General features: G+C 45.2%; 1 protein-coding gene across 7 annotated transcripts in view; it reads right to left on the bottom strand.

Annotated features, from left to right (window-relative positions):
• Nucleotides 1–21,362, bottom strand: part of CFAP97 (cilia and flagella associated protein 97) — a 423,577-nt gene that overhangs the window by 58,894 nt on the left and 343,321 nt on the right. For all 7 annotated transcript variants that reach the window (XM_085641933.1, XM_085641929.1, XM_085641935.1 and 4 more), the window contains one exon: nt 15,163–15,319. In XM_085641933.1, the coding sequence (XP_085498059.1) occupies nt 15,163–15,319 (157 nt within the window). The remainder of the gene's footprint in view (nt 1–15,162; nt 15,320–21,362) is intronic.

The following is a 21,362-nucleotide window of genomic DNA, read 5'->3' on the forward strand; positions in this document are numbered from 1 at the left end:
ATCTGGTGTTGGGTCCGGATGTTTGCAATTTAGTTTTGTTCGAAGAAGTCTTGTAGTCACGAGGTCGGTGATAGTGTGCATGGGCATCAACTCCATCCTTAGATTGTTTTTGCTATAAAGGGTGATGATGGAGTTAGTAAAGTAGTAAAGATAAATGTCCATGTAAATTGTATCTAAGTAAGATATCACTGCAACAGGTAAAGGTACCTGGGGAGGGGAGTTGGCGCATATGACTCTACAGCTCTAAATGCCAAGAACAGATGCATACTGGGTAAGTAGAATTTTCCGTTCGAGACATATGAGCTGTAGATCATATGCTTTAGCAGAGACTGTAAAGCAGTTATTTCTGAAGCAGTGGCTAACCTGTAGCTGTTGCAGTGGTTTGAAATAGTGTTCATAAAACTGCCTGGCCCACACTAGCTTGTTGTTTTGCCAACGCATCCACACAATAATGTTTTGTGAATGTGTGTGGTGTAGACCATGTTGCAGCTTTACAGATGTCATCTATGGGTATGTTTCCTAAGAATGCCATAGAAGCCCCTAGTTTGAGTGTAGAGTGAGCTCTAGGGGGAATTGTTAATGCGCGTTTAGCTTTAATGTAGCATATTTGAATGGACTTAACTATCCACCTTGCAATGCCTGATGTTGATATGGGATTGCCTTTATGTGGTGAAGCAAAAGCAACAAAAAGTGGTTTGGTTTCTCTAAAAGGTTTTGTTCTCGTTATGTAGTATAGAAATGCTCTCTTAATATCTAATGTGTGAAGGGCATGTTCTGCCACTGAATCTGGTTGAGGGAAGAACACAGGGAACTCAACAGATTGGTTGATATGAAAGGCAGAGATGACTTTAGGTAAAAGTTTGGGTTTAGTCCTAAGAACCACTTTGTTTTGGTGTATTTGCAAAAATGGTTCCTCTATGGTTAGTACCTGAAGCTCACCAACTCTTCTTAGAGACCCAATGGATATAAGGAAGGCTACCTTCCAGGTGAGGAATTGTATCTCACATTTGTGCAATGGCTCAAAGGGTGGACCCATCAGTCTCGTAAGGACTATGTTGAGATTCCACACTGGAGAAGGTGGAAGTCTGGGGGAATGAGTCTTAAGTCCTTCCATAAAAGCTTTAATAGTGAGCCCTCTAAAAAGAGACAAGTGCTGTCTATTTTGAAGATATGCAGCTTTTGCAGCGAGATGTAAGAGTATGGATGTGTACGCTAAATTAGAACGTTGTAGGTGTAATAGATAACATATGATGTTTTGTATTGAAGCATCTAGTGGATCAATCTGAATGTTGTTAAAGTAAATGACAAACCTCTTCCACTTTGCTGCGTAGCATGCTCTTGTAGTAGGGCGTCTAGCCTCTTTGATAACATTCATACAGTCTAGCGGAAGATTAAGGTAGCCAAACTCTAGGATTTCAGGTGCCAGATCGCAAGGTTGAGCTGATTGAGAACTGGATGTCTTATTTCTCCATGGTTCTGAGTAAGAAACTTGGAAAAGTGTAGTTTTTAGTGGGGAACTACTGATAGCTCCAACAGAATTGTAAACCAGGGTTGTCGGGCCCATGTGGGAGCAACTAGGATAAGCGTCAGGGAGTGCTGTTTGAGTTTCCTTACCACTAACGGAATGAGTGGGAGAGGTGGAACTGCGTAAGAAAATATCCCTGACCAATTCATCCATAATGCATTGCCTTTGGACAATGGGTGTGGATACCTGGACACAAAGTTTGGGCATTTTGCGTTTAGGTGGGTGGCAAACAGATCTATCTCTGGGAAGCCCCACATTTGGAAGAATGGGAGGAGAACTTGAGGGTGGAGATCCCATTCGTGGATCTGCTGCCGTTGACGACTGAGCAAATCTGCAATTTGGTCGTTTACTCCTGGAAGATGTTCTGCAAGGAGATAGATCTTTTGAGGTATGGCCCATCTTCAGATGATCTGTGCTAGCTGTGAGAGCTGGAGACAGTGCGTCCCCCTTGCTTTTGTATGTAGTACATCGCTGTCATGTCTGTGCGAACCAGGACAGCTTTACGAACTAGATGGAGTTGAAAAGCTTTCAATGCTAGAAAAATTGCTAGCAGTTCTAGATGGTTTATGTGGAGTTATTTTGGTTGCAGAGTCCACATGCTCTGAATGGTATGTTTTTCCGGATGAGCTCCCCATCCAGTGAGCAATGCGTCTGCTGTTAGCACTATCTGTGGAACCGGATCCAGAAATAGCCGCCCCTTGGAAAGGTTTTGTATGTTCCACCACTGCAGAAAGCGAAGAGTACGGCCATCTATCAACACCAGATCTGAAAACTGACCTTGAGCCTGGTTCCACTGACGTGCTAAGCATTCCTTTAGAGGACGCATTTGAAGTCTTGCATAGGGAACTATTAAAATGCAAGAAACCATCATTCCGATCAATTGCATGAACACTCGGGCTGGTACTGAGCGCTGAGGCTGAAACTGTGGTATTAGAGCTTGCATGTTGCGAATCCTGACTGGGTTGGGGTACGCTAGAGCTTTGCAAGTGTCTATTGTGGCTCCTAGATACACTTGTGTGTTGCATGGTTGGTGGTGAGACTTGGTGAGGTTTACAGTGAACCCTAAGTCGTGAAGCAGTTGGAATGTTTTTCTAGTGTGGTGTAGGCAGCTTTGTTGTGATTTCGCTATTATCAGCCAGTTGTCTAGGTAAGGGAAGACATGAATGTGCTCTCTACAGATTCAGTTGTCTGAGGTCTAGTATAGGCCTGAGAAAGCCATTCTTTTTGGGAATGAAGAAATACAGGGAGTATACCCCGGTCCCTTGATATATTAATGGGACTGGCTCTTTAGCATGCTTTTCTAAGAGAGATAGAACCTCTTGCTTTAAAAGGGTGAGAAGTTCCGGTGACATTGCATGTGCTCTTGGAAGAATAACCATTTTGGATAATTTGTAGCACCCACTTGTCTGCTGTGATTGAATTCCAGACAGGTAGGAATTGGGAGAGTTTAGTTTAGTTTGACAATTTATAAAGCGCGCAAATACCCAAGGGTGTCTCGGCGAGAGACGTCCCCCGACAGGAGAGAAATGATCGGGGGTAGTGGAAGGAAGTCACTGTTTGTTTGCGGGGGAAGTGCGTGTGGAATTACCTTTTCCTCTTCCCCTACCATAGTTTCCTCTAAAACCTCCTCTAGAATAACCTCTGGACGAGGGGGATTGGTTGTTGCCCTTGTAAGAGGAGGAGGGATTCTCAGTGGACACTGTTTTTGAACCACCCCTGTAAAAGGAGCAGCGGGAAAAAAACCCTACTGGCAGGTAACTGTAAAGCCCCCATGGACTTGGCAACGTCAGTGTCTTTTTTCATCTTTTCCAGCGAGGTATCGACGGCTGGGCCAAAAAGATGCTCTTTGTCATAGGGTTGGTTAAGTATGGAGGTTTGCACCTCCGGCTTAAATCCAGAAATCCTGAGCCAAGCGTGTCTGCGTAACAGTACACTGGTATTAATTGCACAAGCTGCTGTGTCTGCTGCGTCTAGTGCACATCTAATGGAGGTATTGGTAAAGAGTTTACTTTCCTGAATAGGGTCATTAGCTTTAGATTTATATTCGTCAGGCAAATGTTGCATACGTTTTTCTAGCTCATCGTAATGAGCCCGGTCATAACGAGCTAGCAGCGCATGGGCATTGGCAATGCGCCAGTTGTTTGCTGCCTGTGACGCCACTCTTTTGCCTGAGGCATCAATAAGCTTGGACTCCTTGTCAGAAGGAGGGGTCTCTCCTCTGGCTTGTGAGTTAGCCCTCTTGCGTGCGTTGGAGACTACATGAGAGTCTAAGGGCAGCTGACCTTTATTATAAATAGGATAGGTAGGAGCGGATTTGTATTTTGTATCCACTCTAGGTGTGATTATGCTTGCCCTTACAGGATCTTTAAATACCTTGTCTGTGTGTTTTAACAAGCCTTTTAGCATTGGCACGGTAGGAGTAGTTCTTTGTGACGAAATAAGTGTCTCAAAGAGGAAATCCTCTTCTAAAGGCTCTTTATGAAGCCCTACTCCATGATAACGAGCAACCCTGTTAGGGAGCTTGACAATGTTGTCATCAGGTGGGGAGGGTCTGGAGGGATACAAATAAGGGTCATTATTTGTATTTGGATCTGTGTGGTAATCCTCCCGAGGGTCAGTGTCTGGTGGTGGATCTTGATCCTCATCCACATCCCCTTCATCCTGTGGGTCAGGTTTAATTGGTGTTGGTGGTGAATTTAATGTTTTAACAATCAAGTTAGGATTAGGAGGAGAAGGAGGTTGAATATAAGGAGGAGAAGGGTTAGCACCTAAATTCTTCTTCTTCAGAGGGATATGATAGTCCTCTGGTAGGTCAATTTTCCGTTTTTTAAATGGTTGCCTGAATATGTCCTGTTTTAGGGTTTATCACCAGCTTTTTTTGTTTCAGGTCGAAAGTTGGCTCATTAGACAGAGGCTCTTTCGGAAGAGTGTCTCTCTTTCTGTGGTGATTTCGGCACCAAATGTTTTGGCTCCGATCCTTTGGACGTTGAAGGTTTCAGCTCAGAGTCTTTGGACTTGGAGGGTTTCGGCTCCGAACCTTTCGGTGTCGAAGGTGCAATCTTCGGTCCTGAAGGTATGTTGACCGATAGATGCTTGACCTTATGTGTTGTGCAGAAGGTGTTGGTTCGGCATCACAGTGGGGCTGGCTCGAGCCCGAGCCAGAAGGCTTCTATTTTTGTTTCGGAGCCGGGTCGGAAACTGCTTGTCGTGCCGACCTGAATCAGAGGGCGAAGGAGGGACCGGAGCCTTTGTCTTATGTTGAATGGGCACAGGGGGATCTGTACTCACGGTACGCTGACCCGCAGTGATGTCTTCTTCTTCCATGTCGGAGTCAGACACGGGGATCTGCTCTTTTTCCTCTGGCCCTCGAGCTGGGTGTCAATCATTTCTCAAGATGTCCGGAACAGAGTCACTCTAATGTTGAATCTCGTGGCATTGAGCCCGACGATCACGTAGTGTCTTTTTCGATCGGAATGATCAATACGCGTCGCAGTACTTCTCGTCGTGTTTCGTGGACAAGCAGAGTTTGCACACTTCGTGCAAGTCGGTGCGTGGAAATTTAGCACAACACCCGGGACATAGCTTGAATGGAGTCCGTTCCATCTACTGCTATCGCAGTCGGCAAGGGTAAGCCCGACGGCCTGCCTCAAGTTTTCCAATCGAAAGTTTTTCGAAGTGAGACGATGCGCGTCGAATGAGGAACCGCGATCAATAATACCGTCGAGGGTAGTGGATTGCACGTCGAATGGGTCAGGAAATGGTACCGAACCGGAGCAATACAGATCCGAACCCGATGGCGGAAAAAAACAATCTAAGGATTGAGTCGATGCTATGCGCACTATCACCGAAAGGAGGAGTCCCCTACCTCGTGACTACAAGACTTGTTTGAACAAAAACAAAGTGCAAACATCCAGACCCAACACCAGATGGCAATCTATGCTAAAGCATATGATCTACAGGTCATATGCCTTGAACATCCTATTTGTTTCAATCACCGAAAACTGCTTGGGATTAGACAGGTGGCTGTGTGAAACCTTGCATGTTCACAATGGAAAATGACACCAGACACATGCACGGATCCTCCTGCAGGAGTCAGGAACTTAATGGCTTTGCAAGAAATGAGTACCAACCTGAACCTGCACCCAACTGGAACATTACGCCTTTTGGACCAAGAGCTAACCCCAAAGGGAATCTCAGTGGAGGGATTGTCACATCTTCCCCCCTAAAAACTTGTTTTCCATGCTATGAGAGATCCCACAGGCCCCCAGCTCTCCCTGTTGTAGAGTTTGCACCAGGAGCTGAGGGCTGAAGTTTCCCACATCTGTTCCTGAACTTTACAGGTTTCCTTCACTGTTAATTCTAGGCCTGTTTATAGGAGTGGTGGGGATGGGATAATGACTGCTCAGATTCCTCTTTCAAGTTATGCACATGAGGAATTTGGGATTCTTATTGAAATGTTTAACGCCGGGGAGGGATTTACAGATGTGCTTGATTATGTAGGAGTTTAGATAATGTTTGGTGATACTGTGATGGATGGTTGGTGGCAATTCATAAATACAAAACCCATTCTTAACATAGCAGGGAATGTTAAAACTATGACCTGGAATGTCCACAAGTTCATTGATTCTAGCGAGATAAGAGTATCTTCGCTTATAAAACACAGGGAAGGTAATATTGCATTTCTCCCGAACACCCACTTAATACAATCCAGAACTGACAGACTGAGCAAAATTGGAGATGGAAAATATTTACAGCAAACTATACCTCCTATTCTAGAGGTGTGCTAACTTGGGTCGCAGGAGAGGTACCACTATCAATTCAAACACGTACGACTGACCCAAAGGGTAGATTTGCTCTTGTTGATCTACTCAATGGCACGAGCTGGGGCTGTTAAACATACATGCACTGACGACATCAGGGGCCCATTTATGTATATAGCGCACTTTTCCTGTTTGTGCCCTGTGCACCTTAAAACAGGTGCACCAGGCACATACAGGGAAAGTGCACCCTATTACATAGAATGTGTTGCCCCCAGGGCAGCTGCGAACGCGTGTTGCCCTGGGGGCAGCACATTCAAGTAAAATGCATAGCGGCTTTGAAGCAGCTGCACAGTGTTTCAAAGTGCAATATGAGGTGGAGGAACAAATACCAAGAATAATTACACCAGAGAACATTTAATTACTCTTATGCATAGGATCCTAATCCCATCAAATTTAGATATATTCTTTGAAATAAATCACATTCATAATTCATTCCAGGTCACAACCGTATTTCATTTCTTATTTCATATGTGGTTGGGACCAATAATCTGTTTGTATTTTCAACAATTTGTACATACACCTATTATACAATACAAAGTTAAAAACAAACAAAATCATTTTCTAGACCCCAGATTTTTTATGTACCACAAGTGTCAGCACACAAGAATATGTTGCGGTCCACTGTGAGGTAACCCTAATGCAATACGGCCCGTGGTCCGATGATTTTTTCTTTAAAAAAGAGTGATTTAGTCTCCACATATGCAGACTTACTGATAATAGTGGCTGGAAATTTTAAATGGATAATGTCAGGCATAAGACCCTCTGAAACAGGCCACAGACTCCAAAATGCTAAAGATAAAGGACACTGTCTCCCGATTTGACCTAATTGGTCTTAAGACACTAGAGCAACGGTATCATCATCCTACCACTTCTACTCTCCCTCTCACGGATCCTTTAGGATAGATATTTGGTATTAGAACTCTAGTGCACCTCTGCAAGGAGTCAGAATATTTAAGCAGAATGGTTTCAAATTATTCCCCTCTGACCATCATGTACTCACAGATGGAGCATCTCTCAGGGGAGCCGTTGTGGAGACTCCGGACAGACACCCAGTGGGATCCGAGATTTAGACAGATGGTGACTAAGAAACTGAGAAACTATTTCTGGCTCCATGAGGGGGGGGTCTAACGGAACTGAATGGGATGCGATAAAAGCAAATAGAGAGGTGTAAGCACAGGATGAATATATGAGGTATGACAAACTGGAAAGTGACAAATCAAAGATGGAAAACAATGTAGCTCATATGGAGTATGTTACGGTTAAACAGCCACAGCAGCTGATGAAGTTGGCTGAGCTCAGACACAAGTTGGGAGGGGACAACTGTACAATAACTTAGTCAAGTTCTTATACCTCCTACAAACAGCATCTTCGCAGAGGGAAAATTGGGGAAATCCCGGACATAGCTACTGCGCAGAGAGAACCAGAGACAACATTCTCCAAACTGTAGGCAAGCAGGGTTAAGTTCATCACACACAATCTGGTATCAACAGAGCCTTTGCTAGCTATCTCGATAGGCTGTATTCACTAACATTGCCACCAAGACAAGACAGAATTTCAGTTGAATGTTGAGCTCTCTGAATGGTCATCAGAGCAGAGATCTGAATTGGATGCCCTGCTACAAACACAAGAACTGACAATTGTACAAGAAGGCATGTCTGAGGCAAAAATCAAACCTCAAGGGTACCTCTGTTGAACTATACAAACTGGCGAGGAGCACGTTAGTGGAGTAAGTCAATGCAGTATGCCTATAGGCATTTGAAATGGGGAGGCTTCAGGAATGTTACAGGAATGACTGAGAGTCAGCAATGGTGGTAGTGTTTAAACCTGACAAGAATCCTACATATTGTACATCCCACAGACCCCTGTTGATACTAAAAGTAAATACAAAGGTTCATATGAAGGTCCTCACCAATCGTTTCCTCACGGTGCATTCTCACTCAATTCATCTGGACAAGTCTGGGTTGATACCTCATTGAAACACTACTGTAGAGCTAAGAAAACTGGGGCATATCCAATATTTTCTACACTTCAATAGAGAAAATTATCCTGCTGCACCTGCATACATTGGAACGACCTCCGAAACTGTCAGTTGGGAGTATTTGTTAAGTTCTGCATACTTTAAATTCAGGTCCTGGGTGGACAACCTGTAATAGTTTGCAATATAATGCTTGCAATATAATGCCTGCAATGCAAAAATAAGAATACATAAATTGATTTCAGACACTTTGGATTTGCAGTGGGACAACAGGCAGGGGGTATCTCCTGCTATTTACCTTGTTATACAGCCTCTTGCTGTCGTACAGCTGAGAGCATTGTTACGATAGGGCATTAAAGCGGGACATATCTGTGTCCAAATATGCAGACAGTACAGTAGATTATTTTGGTCATCCGAAATATTAATCCTTCACATGTTAACTGCATTAAAACCATTTAGAGTGATATTGGGGGTGCGAATCACCCTGACAAATCATGACTAATGTCACTGGGAAAATTTATGGAGAAGCCAAAGACTGACCTACCGGATCTTCGTCTCAACTAGCAAATAAACAATTTCAAGTATCTGAGAATAAAGATAGTGCTGAATCCCAACAATGCAATAGAATTTAAAATAGGTAGGGTACTTGAGCAAGCTAATAATCGTATACTGTGTTGGTGCTCTCTCCCACTGTCAATGATGGAGAGGATAGCAGTATTAACAAGCATTTGCAATGCAATCGGCCTCGTCTTTGGGACCTTATAAGTATTTAGCTATGTACCATATTATCCATGGGACCACCTGCACTCACTTTTTAGTTAAAGCCCATTGCTATCAAACACCCCATCTTGTGAAGCACTAATTCCGGCCGTCAGGCCAACCTATCGCCCACTTTTGATACTATTGTCCACCTCCCACAAAACATTAGGCCAACCGTCTCTTCTGCTGAAGTCACTTCCCTACCACCATCACCACTTACTACTCCCACACTGCAGTGATATTTTTGTACAAATATAAAGAGCTTTTGTGCACAGCACATTGTGAACTCAGATATCTGAAACTGTTCGCATGTGTGATAATTAAAAAAAATGGCGAAATGGCTTGAGTGGTACATCCAAGACAGAGTGGGACCTTGCAAACGAACACACAACTTACAACCCGTGCACACATGAGCAACCACACAAACAATTGAGTGCACACACACACACGCCAGTTACTACCCAAGCACACATATAAACAACCATGAATAATCACAGTAAACAACTGGGCGCACTCTCTCACACACACATACTCGCACGCGCACACATATACACACACCTCGCTGCAGGCCCCACACACACTTATCATATACAGAAACACTTACGTACACAAACAGACACACGCACTCACCACTACAGGCCACATGAAGGATGTGGAAATGAGTGCCAGCGTCCACCACCTGCAGCTGCTGACGCAAATCGAGCACTTTTTTTGGTCTTCACACCTGCCCTAGAAACCAACAGAAATGAGGCTGTGATTACCTGGAGCCCCTATGCCCCTTTCCTCAGTCTCTCTCCTCAACTCTGAGTTCTGCATGAAAATGTTATGATAAACTAGCAGGCATATAAAGGACCGGTCTGCACACATTGAATGTGGAACGGGTAGAGACCATAAACTGCCTCTTTGAACCTCGACTAGGCCTAGTTCATCTCCCCGGATTCTTTACTTCTAAATTCACTGTCAGGCCCTGGTTTCTCACTTCAGCATCCACCCGAGTTCCCCCCAATCTTACTACTTCCACTCATGTTTATACCCTGCAGGCTTCCATGGACTTTTCCCCCGCCACTCTGCTTTTTGATGAGTGTCCTACCACCATCGTCTTCTCACAATAGTATCTCCAAACACTCTGAAGTAGAACAGCAGCGTGATGGTGCTCCATTAAAGAGAAAAAAAATAATGAGGGAATATATAACTTGTGACATCATTTTTCATAAAGTCTGCCTAAAAGCAACTTTCCAGACAAATTAAATGTTTATGCCTTGCATCATCTGTTTGTGAAAATGCTGTGTTCACCTTAGTGCTGGATTCACTCCGAAAATACATAGACGTGACACGTACATTCAGTTGCTAACCAGGACCACATGTAATTGAGATTATAAAAGGATTACTATATAAAAACGAGTCTAATTCACAAAACGTTTCCTAGTTAACAGGGTTGACTTTTAACTACTTCTTGGGAACTAAACATACCAAGTTCATTCTGGCATTTCCCTACCCCAAACCACCAGCACCATCTGTGAAGTTTCTCAGATTTGGTCCACTTGCCTTCCCCTTTGCAACAGATGCAAGAGGTGACCCAACATGCTCACATTATTACAGGCCACAGCATCGACTGTCTCCTGTATGCAGGCGTTTACCAGCTTCACTTCAACGCACAGAAGGGATCTGAGGGTCACCGCCGAGTGCCACTGCTCAGACATGTCCAGCACTGAATCCACCTACATCTTTTCTGCCTTAATGCTTCCAAGACAGAAATCCTACTCAGAGGCCTTGCTGACCCAAAGCCATTCCCTTCTGGCTGCCCAGTAAGTCTGAGCCGTCTTCCAGTTCCCTCCAGAAGGTGCATAATCTCGGGGTGTAGCTCGACTGCAAATTCTCCTTTGCTCCTTTAAAAAAACTTTTTTTTTTGGCCACTTCCGTCTGCTATTAGGTATCCTCCCCTTTTACAGGTGACTCATTAAATCCCCCTGTTTCTGGGAGTGGTGAAATTCTGCACGAATTATTGTAACAATGGGTTAGCAGAACACACACCTGCTTTATTGGCGTACTCATATGTTTACTTGCGTTGCTAAGGCCCTTTAAACTGTATAGGTATTGCTTCCCTCTAATGAACTTGTACCGACCAGGGTTCGACAGAGTCCACAAAATGTTTGTGAAAAAAGACTTCTTATGTCACAAACAACACTTTATTTGTGCAATGTTATGCGATCCACAGGGCAGCTCCATTGGCTCCAGAGGACAAGGGCAGTCGGAAGCGCAGGGAGTGAGTGCTCTGCCTCACGCAGGGCAGATAGTATGATGCGGACAAGCATGATCACTCTATTACTAGAGTGCACATACATGCACGTCGGTGCATGGCGGGTTTAACATACATTCCGTGCATTGACCCCGGCGGCTTTTAAGTGCTACATGACTCCAGTAATGGTTCTACCGTTGCTCTGTCTGGCCCAACCATAGAAAGATTGATGAAAGTTCCTACAGCGCTCGCTGCGCCCTCCTGGTTCACAAGTGGTGCATTGACATCGAAGAGGCGACTGCAACGGAAAGAGGAATACAACAGCTGCTATGATCGGACCTACTCTGCAATAAAGCGCCAAGTGCAGTGAGCATATTGCGAGGTAAAAAGCACACTATAGCTCCTGACTATCAAAACTTAAAAATTCACAAAAATGTCATTTTAAATCTCTAATTGAGCAGACGGCCACTCGCTTCCCGTGGCTTTCTCCACGTTGGCTTTCTCCTTGCAAACAAACTCACGACTTATAACCTGCGCACACATGAGCAACCACACAAACAATTGAGTACACACGAACACACGGCAGTTACTACCGGAACACACACATAAACAATCATGAATAATCACAGTAAACAACTGGGCGCACTCTCTCACACACACATACTCGCACACATATACACACACCCCGTTGCAGGCCCGACACACACTTAACATATACAGAAACACGTACATACACAAACAGACACACGCACTCACCACTACAGGCCACATGATGGATGTGGAAATAGGTAGAATGGACACTGATCCAGCAGAGGCTTGGCCGTAACAAGACTTCCGGAGCAACCAAGGGTTTTTTCCGGCACACCAGAGACGTCACTTCCGGGATCCCTGCGCACTATTTTAAAACAAGCACTTGCAATGCAATACGACTCGCATTTACGCGAGACGTATTGCATTAAAAATGGGAGTGCGGGTGTGAAAAAAGGCCAGAACGGGAGGGGGGGTGGTGAGGGGTTGGCGAAAAACAACAGACTGCGTCAGGGGCCGGGTGTGGGGGTCACAGGGAAAAAAGAATGTTCAGTAAAGGGGCCAATAGCCTCGGATGTGCACAAATTACGCTATGGGCGTTAGGAGGCGGGACTAACAAGGGAAGAACCAATCAGAAGGCACCATTTAGGATGGAAGCCAAACAAAAAGATGGGGGGGAGAGTGGGTGGAGCTTACGCGAAGCTTCCCCACTGTAGTGTATACTGCATGCCTCGCAAAGCGAGCAGCGCATGCGCTGCTACGCTAGCCGAGGCCTAAAAATTACAGTATTACCCAGGTCAAGTACATTTTTCAGGGATATATTCTTCATATTATGCAGAAAGTTGTTCAAGGAATGAGACCAGCTGTAGAAATTCACATATGTGGATATATAATGACCTAGGCTCCGACTGTGAAATGCACAGTACTAGGAGAGTGTAAACACCAAGTACGTAAGTACGCAAGTACCAATATCGTTCAGTTACACCCCACCAGTGAATGAGGAACAACTGTAGGGGCAGTAAATAACAGGTATTCAGCACTTAACTTCCTTTTCCAAGGGGTTTAACATACATATGTATCATGTGCTCAGAGCAGAAGATAAATGTGTACGAGGGTCTTCTGTGTGGTGAGGGGCTTCTGTGTAAAGTGATGGTGGAGAGAAGGAAGGTAGAAGGGAAGGGAATAATTATTTTTGGCATGGTGGACATGTTTCATGCCAAATACCCCCTAACGGGTCTGACGGCACTTCATCAGGACCAAAAAGTGAAAAAATGGGTACTTGTAGCACTACCGCTATTCTGGTTCTGTGAATTCCAAGCTAGTAACCAGATAGGATGCCCCGGGTTGAGTGCTCCCGAGGTGAAAGACCCCTGGGTGTCCGGGCTTGTGCCGGCGGGGATGTCAGAGCACCTCGTTGCTCTGCTGGCTGGGAGGCAGTGCGACTAGCACCTGTCCTACCCGTGCTCCGGGCCCCAAAGATGGCATTTTCACAGACAACTATGAAGGTTTTGGTGATGAGTTGATGAATTTCTTAGAAGATGTTAAGTGATCTTCTGCCCTGGCGATCTTCTCAATGACAACTAAATCCTTGTTGGTGACATTAACTCAACGTCTATGAAGTTCTCAGCAAAAGAACTGAGGAGACTCGGCCAGCAGTTAAACAAAAATAATATTTTCATTACACTACAGTAGTAGTTCTTAACCTTTCGACTTCTCTGGACCCCACTTACCACTACCAGAAGCCGGAGAATTCAACCTAAGCAATTTCTAGGATTTCAACATGAAAATAACCAAAAATACAGAAACAAGTATGCATGAAACAAATACACAAATTATAAAGAATTTTATATAATTCAGAAAAAAGTATACAAAAATATAAAAAAATGTTTTTAATACTCATGGAATGGTTGGCACGTTTGAAAATTTGGTTTGATTTCTAAAAGATGATGCTATATGCTGGATTGTAGCAGTTAACTCCTTCCGTGCTCATGACGGAACCACGCCGTCATGAGCCACGGTTGCCGTGTGCTCATGACGGAGTGGTTCCGTCATGCCGCGGCCGTTGGCGGCCGCGCCGCCCACGCGGCGCTAATTCCCCGCCTCTGCGGGCGATTAGCGCTGTGGGTGGAGTCATGACGGAACCACTCCGTCATGAGCACAGCCCAACCGTGGCTCATGACGGCGTGGCTCCCTCATGAGCACCGGGCCACCGCGCTGCCCCCCCGCACCCCCCAGCGCTGCGGCGGAATTTCCGCCGCAGCGAAGGGGTTAAGGCGACCAATCGTCCATACTAAATTCTGTTTGCTGTACTTGGGCTGCTCCCACAATCATGCTAAGGATATGAACTTAATTTTTAGCCTCCAATTTTACATTCCTTCACATTTATAGATTTAACATTTTCAATTTTGCTTTTTTATGTACACCAGCTTTATTAATCTGTCCAATTATATTCAATTTAAATAGTCGCAGACCTTAAGGGGTGTCCAGACCTTAACGGGTTCACATCCTCCAGATTAAAAAAATACTGCACTAGAGGCAGTAGCAACAAGTCTAAGCTGGAATGGTCATGTAAACAGAAATTATTTAGACAAAGGTGATTAGATGTTCAATCTGGATTACTACTGCAGTGGGTGCAATACGAGACCTTATTAACCCCTTTATCTTTTTACCTGGAAGGTTTTTTAGGTATTTGAACTCCTTTGATTTGTAATAATATTTGACTTCTGTGAAAAAGTTAACAACTAAAGAAAGTGATTCTTACATTTCAACAAACAAAAAGGTCTCTAAACTGTTCGGTTCGTGCTGAGAAGCTATTATATATTACAACTGAACTCATCATGGTCCAACATCAAATCAGCTGTGTTTGAAGATCATTGAGTACCACATTCCTTCAGTCACATCTGATGTACTTCCTAACAAAACAGTTTTTGCAACATATATAGCTAAATTTGTTAGGATTCAGGAAAACTGGTTTCAGACTGGAATTAACATGTGCTGGTAACTACAGTGAGAATGTTTTCGCTATCCTCACCATATCTATTAAAATTGTTAAAGCTTTCACTTACAAAAAGAATTATCAAAGCGAGGACTCCCTTATACAAATATGTAGTACAGCATGTAAGGTGTCCAGTTAGTTAGCTGTTATAAAAAAAGCCACAAACCATTTGAAATACAAAGGTAATATCTCAATTTTGCATGACTGGGACATTCAACAAAGCTTGTATGAAAATTAAGTGTTGTAGAACCATTCCAACTACACGTAGTTGGCAATGAATAGCGAAAATGAAACTAAATAAATGAATACTTTTAAAGAACTTGCCTTGTGCTGAGCTTTGCCGGCTTACAGATGACTTAACCGGCCTCGGTGAAGTTGCTGATGAGCTCAGATATCCCACTTGGCGTTGATAGTCCATCAGCTGTTCAGAGCGTTTCATGCCAACTGTTGGCTTAATAGATTCTAGTCTTTTTAATAGGGCCTTTAAAATACACAAAAGAAAAATATGCATTTTTAGATACCAAGCTGCAATACAATTTGTGGTTTGTATTGACGAGAACCACAGTTCTTACTAATAACGCAAATTGCTTTGCATGTAAATATTCTAAATGTGAATTGAGTGTGCATCAACACAGCGAAACGTGTTAACCAGACATCATTTGTGGCAGGTCTTAGTTTGCAATTTCTGAAAAGACAATAAATAAGGTCAGATATTCAAATAATTGTAATATATTGTCTTTGAGTGTCCATATTAGTTACTCCATGGCTTGTCAATCAAACCAAATGTGTAACATACTGAATCTGTACCAACATCCCTTACTGCATAAGGAAGATTCATTTGGAGTAAGTCAAATTTTGCATTTGTTCTAATAACAGCAGAACACTTTATTTGCCCAGGATGGATGAAGACAAAGGGAAGTAGCAACTCGTGGTCAAATCTCTCTAATTCTCTTTTCTATACTTTGTAAGTGTGTAGATATTTAATAGTGACATCCCACATTTCCAAGAGCTTTCAAAAGTCAAACTATATTAATCTACCAGACAGTCAATACTTTTCTGAATCAATGCATGGACATAGTAATTCAACAAGCAAGATCAAGAGCCCAAAACTGAGTAATGCACACAGATTTCAATTAAGAGCTTAATCTTAGGTTGACAAAACATCCCTAGAATTGACCCCGACTACAATTCCTTTATCACACATAGAATACCCCGCTTTCCCTAGAAGAGACCCTGGCAACCAAGATTTGCTTTAATCAAACAACATAAGAGCAATAAAAGGAACGGCCCTTCGTTTGAGCCAACTGGGAAATATTAGATCCTTTTCTCAAAATGAAAGTAAAACTATATTTTAAGGATTTGAGTAAGGGCTACAGGAAAGCTATACATGTCACATCCACCAAACCTGGCAAGGCAAATAATATCATGTAATATTTGGTGAAAGGGTATAACCTTAGTGTGAGCCTTAAATTCTTACTCCACGGGAGTGGGGTCAGCTTTAATAGGAATAACAAACAACTACAAGAGTTTAATAGTTGCTGAAAAAAAGAATGAGTTTGATTTGAAACCTAAAACGACTGCAACAACAAACATTATGCAGTCAGTCTTTACATAGAGTATTTCTACCAATTACATGTACCTATAGCATTCCCTGCCATTCAGTCTTTCCCCATGGTTCAGAAATGTAATACTAAGAGTCTCTCTATTTGGTCTGTGCTGGAACAGCGCTGTCTCCTGCATGGCTCAACTGAACATGCAGCCCTGCTCTTAATCCCCCAAAGCCAGTTTCAGAACCTTTTTCCAAAAATCAAGCGTGGTCACTGAGGGTCTCCAACAATGGGCTGAGTCTCAGAGCTTGGCTCTGAAAGGATACCCGTCTATTTTACTCAGAAGCATGTACAATGTTCTCACAGGACTGGGAAATACTATGTGGTGACAGCAGATAAACATAGTAGTGGGGCAGGCCTTTTTCTGGTTACCTACATGGGCAGAGTCACATACCAGGCTCTCCTGCTAAAGAAATGGTTCTTCCTGTTCCTTTTACCTGAGCTCTTCGCTGTATCCATGTGGGACATGGATAGCAAATAAAATATGCTCTGCACATATGTGGTAGAGAGTGCATAGACTGTAGTGACACAGGAATCTCCTGTGTAAGAGCGTTTCACAAAATGGATGAAGCAGAGAGTCTGAATGCCAGGGTATTAAAACTGGAGGCATGTCCCTAGGTAATTTCTGAAGGTGTCTGAAGTTTACTAGGCATGTGTGAAAGGAGAGAGTTAGAAAGAAGCCCTTTAAAATGTAAGGTCTGGGGCATGGCCAAGATGGTGGACTGGTGAGGCGTGCCTCCAGGTCTCTCCGCTTCCTGCGGCTGAGCCCAGCCACCCAAATTAACGACGCAGAGGGGGTGAGCCCCTGGAACATGCTGCTATCTTGCTGCATTGCTGGGGAGCCCTCCTGTTGCCAGCGGCAGCTCCGACGGTTCTCCGCAGGAGCCAGGGAGAGCACAAGCGGGGAGGCAGGTGCCGTGGCCTACGTGCCGGCAGATGCTGGGGAGGTGCGCGCGTGGCCCACTGGTGCCTCATAGCACTAGCAATGTCCAGCGGCGCCCACACCATAGGAGTGGCGCAAGCCTGAGACCGCCCAGAGGTTGAGCGGGTGCCCGATCGCAACGAAGCCGCATAGGAAGCAGAGATTAGACCAGGAGCCCTGGGGGCTCCCCTGAGGCGCGGTGTGACAAGGTCCTGAGAAGCGGGAGACCAGCCGTGAGTAGGTAGGTACGATTTAGGGGGGAGTCTGCAATTCCCTTGGCCTACTCGTCAGTGGGACCCTGAAGGAGCGATCTGACCCCCCAGCAGAGAAGGGGCCTCACATAACAGCAGAAAGAGACAGAGCCCCCATTACAGGAATTGGAAAAAGGGATACAAGTACTCCCGGGGAAGAGGGGGGGGCTCAGTTACCCCCCCACACACCAGACTCCTGAGGCTCAAGGAATCAGCAGCTACTTGTGCTTTCTATCAACTTGGGCTTGGGGCCCCCAGCCCTGTCAAAATCAACAATAACGGGTGGGGAAGGGAGGACCTCCCTCATTTTGGAACACGCCGTAGTCCTCCGCAAGCTAGCAGAGCCCACTGGACCGAAGGGGGGCTGCCTTGGCATGCAATCTCACTCCAACACTGGGGGACCTGAAACCCAGATCCACCAGTAAAGAACAAACTCAAATACCTGATCAAGGCCTGGTTCAACATCAGAGACCAATAGAAAGCAGCTGCCCTAAATTCAAACAGGCTACTAAGGTACCCGTTTTTTTGTCGAGACCTTGAGAAGTTAGAGTAGCCAAAAGTGGTTCCAGATTCGAAAGAGAAGCATCTGTTGCAATACACTAAGTGAGATCCTGTTACAATGGACTCCCAACAAGAGATTGTCGCAAAGGCACTTCCATGGGAGAGATTGTCTTCTTGCTGGAGACAGACTCAATCTGGCTTCCTTAGTGCCCTTCCCTTGGCTTCATTGATTTTCCATGCATTGCTAAAGAGGACAAATATACAGCCTGGAAATCGGGAATATGATATGCATGATGATATGGACCCTAGGTGGCAGTGGCGGTGCGTCCATTGGGGGCGTTGGGGCGTAGCCCCACCGTCCGTAGCTCCATCGGCGTTTCTAAACTTAAGTAAACTGAATCAGTTTACTTAAGTTCAAAGACGCGGAGGGAGAACCAACTGACAATCATGTCAGTCAGCATGACGTCGGACCGCCCACCCCCTTCAGAGTCTGAAGGGGGTGGGCGGTCTGGCGTCACGTTGACTGACATGATTGTCAGACCAGGGGCAACAGGCAGCAGCACAAGTGCGCATGAGTGGGCAAGGTGAGCGAATTTTCACCCGTGCCCAGTCATGCGCACCTGTGTTTGCACTGGCTTGCGCATGCCCATTAGGAGCCCCTCGGTCTCCTAATGGACAGGCGGCGGGCGTAGCGTAAGCTGTGCCCTTAACCAATCCTGGCGCTGCTGGCAGCGCCAGGATTGGCTGAGAGGGGTTGGCAGGCCCCTCCAGTTCCGTTCGTGAAGGCGCCCAGCCAGGGGACGGAGCAGAGGTCTGAGAGGTGGCGTGGACCCGACCGGCTGCGAGGTAAGATTTTTTTTTAATAATATTTAATTCCCCCCGTGCGTGACCCCCCCCCCCCCCTCGTGTGCAGTAAAATATATTAATAAGTTTTAGGTGCTTTTGAAAAACTTTATTGCAATTGCTGAAAAGCTGGCCCTCCGAAAAGGCGACGTTGATCTCCACGTGCCCCTGGGGCTGTGAATTTTCTAACGGCTGTGATTTATGTGCCACATAAATAATTTTCCGGGGAACATGTGGTGAGAATGCGGCACAGTACGCAATCCGAGAGCCGTGCCCGTGAAATGTGGAGCCTGCACAGAGCTGTGGGGGCAGAGGATGAAAGGAGAGCGCTCTGGGAACAGGAGCTTCGCAAACTGGAACCGAAGCGCGAGGGCAGCAGCTGGGCGGTAAATACCCACCAGGGACAGAGTGACTGAGTGAGGGTCCACAAATAATAGATAAAGTGGGAACGGGGGTACCTGGTCTGAGAGAGAAGGCTCGGGCCCATGGACACTCTCTCGATAGCCGCCGGTCTGTGAGCTGCGAGGGCTGGCAGCCCCGGCCGCCCGACCTGGGCTGGTCCATCTGGCAAAGGGCACTGACAAAAGTGAGGGCACACAAGTCGCTAGGTGTCAGCATGGGCAGGCCTAGAGATAGCTCTCATGTTTCCTTAAAAAGTCTTAATACAAAAAATTGTTCTTCACACACTTGCATACGCATGCCCTCGTCATTCATTGGTCTGTCAACTGTCAATCACGTTTTCCATTAATTGGTCTGTCAACTGTCAATCACATTTTTCATCCGCCTATCACAGTACACAGCATGGGGCCATCGACCGGCTGCGAGGTACGTTTTTTGTTTAATAATATTTAATTCCCCCCCGTGCGCGACCCCCCCCCCCTTTCCCCCCCGCGAGCCGCGACTGGATGAGTGGGTGGGAAGACCTAGTAAGTAAGTGTACAATGTGAAGAGGGCAACAGGGCTTATTGGGGCAGGTGTAAGGTAGAGAGTGAAGGGTATAGCATGAATAAACACAAGTTTTTGTGACTTAAACTACTCTTTTCACGATAGTCGACAAGCTGCTTGTTTTCAGATCACGTTGTTCAAGCCTACTTCAGCACGCAGTCTTTTCATCCCTTGAAAGCTTGCAGTCTGAATATATTGGATCAGTAAAATGGGTCAATATTCATTTTCATTTGCAGTGGCCACTCCTAACCTGCCATTGCACCTGGTGATTGCACCACAGTGGAAAGTGATTGCTTGTGAACTAGTGACCTGAGATGATGAAAGGTGATGCTGGCGGTAGCTCCAAATAAACGGGTGCCTGATTGGACAAGAAGTTGTCTTCTGTTCCGCAGCGGCACAACTGAGGGACGGGAGGTTAAGTCATTTCCTCCACACGTGGGCGGCTGGACTGAAATAGGACCGTGAGCACAGCACACCGTTATTTCCACCGACCTATTGTCGTCCCTTATCTTCCCAAAGTAAGATATCTGAGACACAGCCTATTTTAGACAGAGCTGTAACTGTGCCTTGAGGGGACACGGCGTCTGAAAAAACGAATCTCTAATCATGCTACTGTATTTCCAGTTACGTAAGCCACAGATTTGTGTGAAAATGTCAAAGGTACGATGTTCACAGTGAACTCTGGGCAGTGTGTGTATTAGAATTCCGATGAGCTCACCAGTTATAGCTGATTTCATCTGTATAGTGATTTAATTTATAGGTTCGCCACATTGCAAGCATTTGTAACTCTGATATTTTATGCATAGCTGTTTGCAACTTTACCGTAACAGGGACATATCATATTTCAACAGTCAAATCATACCTAGTGCATTTTGTCTGACGTGCTAGTTTTCACTGGTAAAGTGTGCAGTCTCATGCGATTCTCAGGTTTTATTTTGCTTGATTATAACAGGTAGTGTCTTGCAAAATAGGTGGGACTGAGAGAAGGATTTTGGTTTAACAACAGTTTAGTATCGACTTGTTCTCTGGCACTCAGGCCTCAAGTTCCTTGAGGCACTTGAAGGCAGGCGGAAAATGGACTTGTGTTTGCGACGCAATGGGGGGTTAGCAGCAGGAATACAAGTGTAAGTGCAGGAGGTCTGAGCATAGTAGTTAGTTGTACCCGGGATTTGATGCACATGCTGATAAGGAGGGAGCACAAGGAGACGCCGTTGGTCTGTTTCTCAGTCTTCAGCTCTTGGTGTGGTCATATAGGACACATTTAAAGCATTAGAGTTAAAGGTCTAAGACTTTATCCACTGACTAGAGATTGCAAAGGAAAATCCACAATGCACAGCGTCACAGATGGTGGAAGATTCTGGTGGAACTGGTGCGGCCGTGCCTGTCGCCTGCAAGCTAGCTCAGCAGACTCTGTCCATGACCCGGACAGAGGAGGCCCCCACTACGGCAGTCTGC

This window comes from Triturus cristatus, chromosome 2_2 (genome assembly GCF_964204655.1).
Source record: "Triturus cristatus chromosome 2_2, aTriCri1.1, whole genome shotgun sequence".
NCBI classification, from domain to species: Eukaryota; Metazoa; Chordata; class Amphibia; order Caudata; family Salamandridae; genus Triturus; species Triturus cristatus.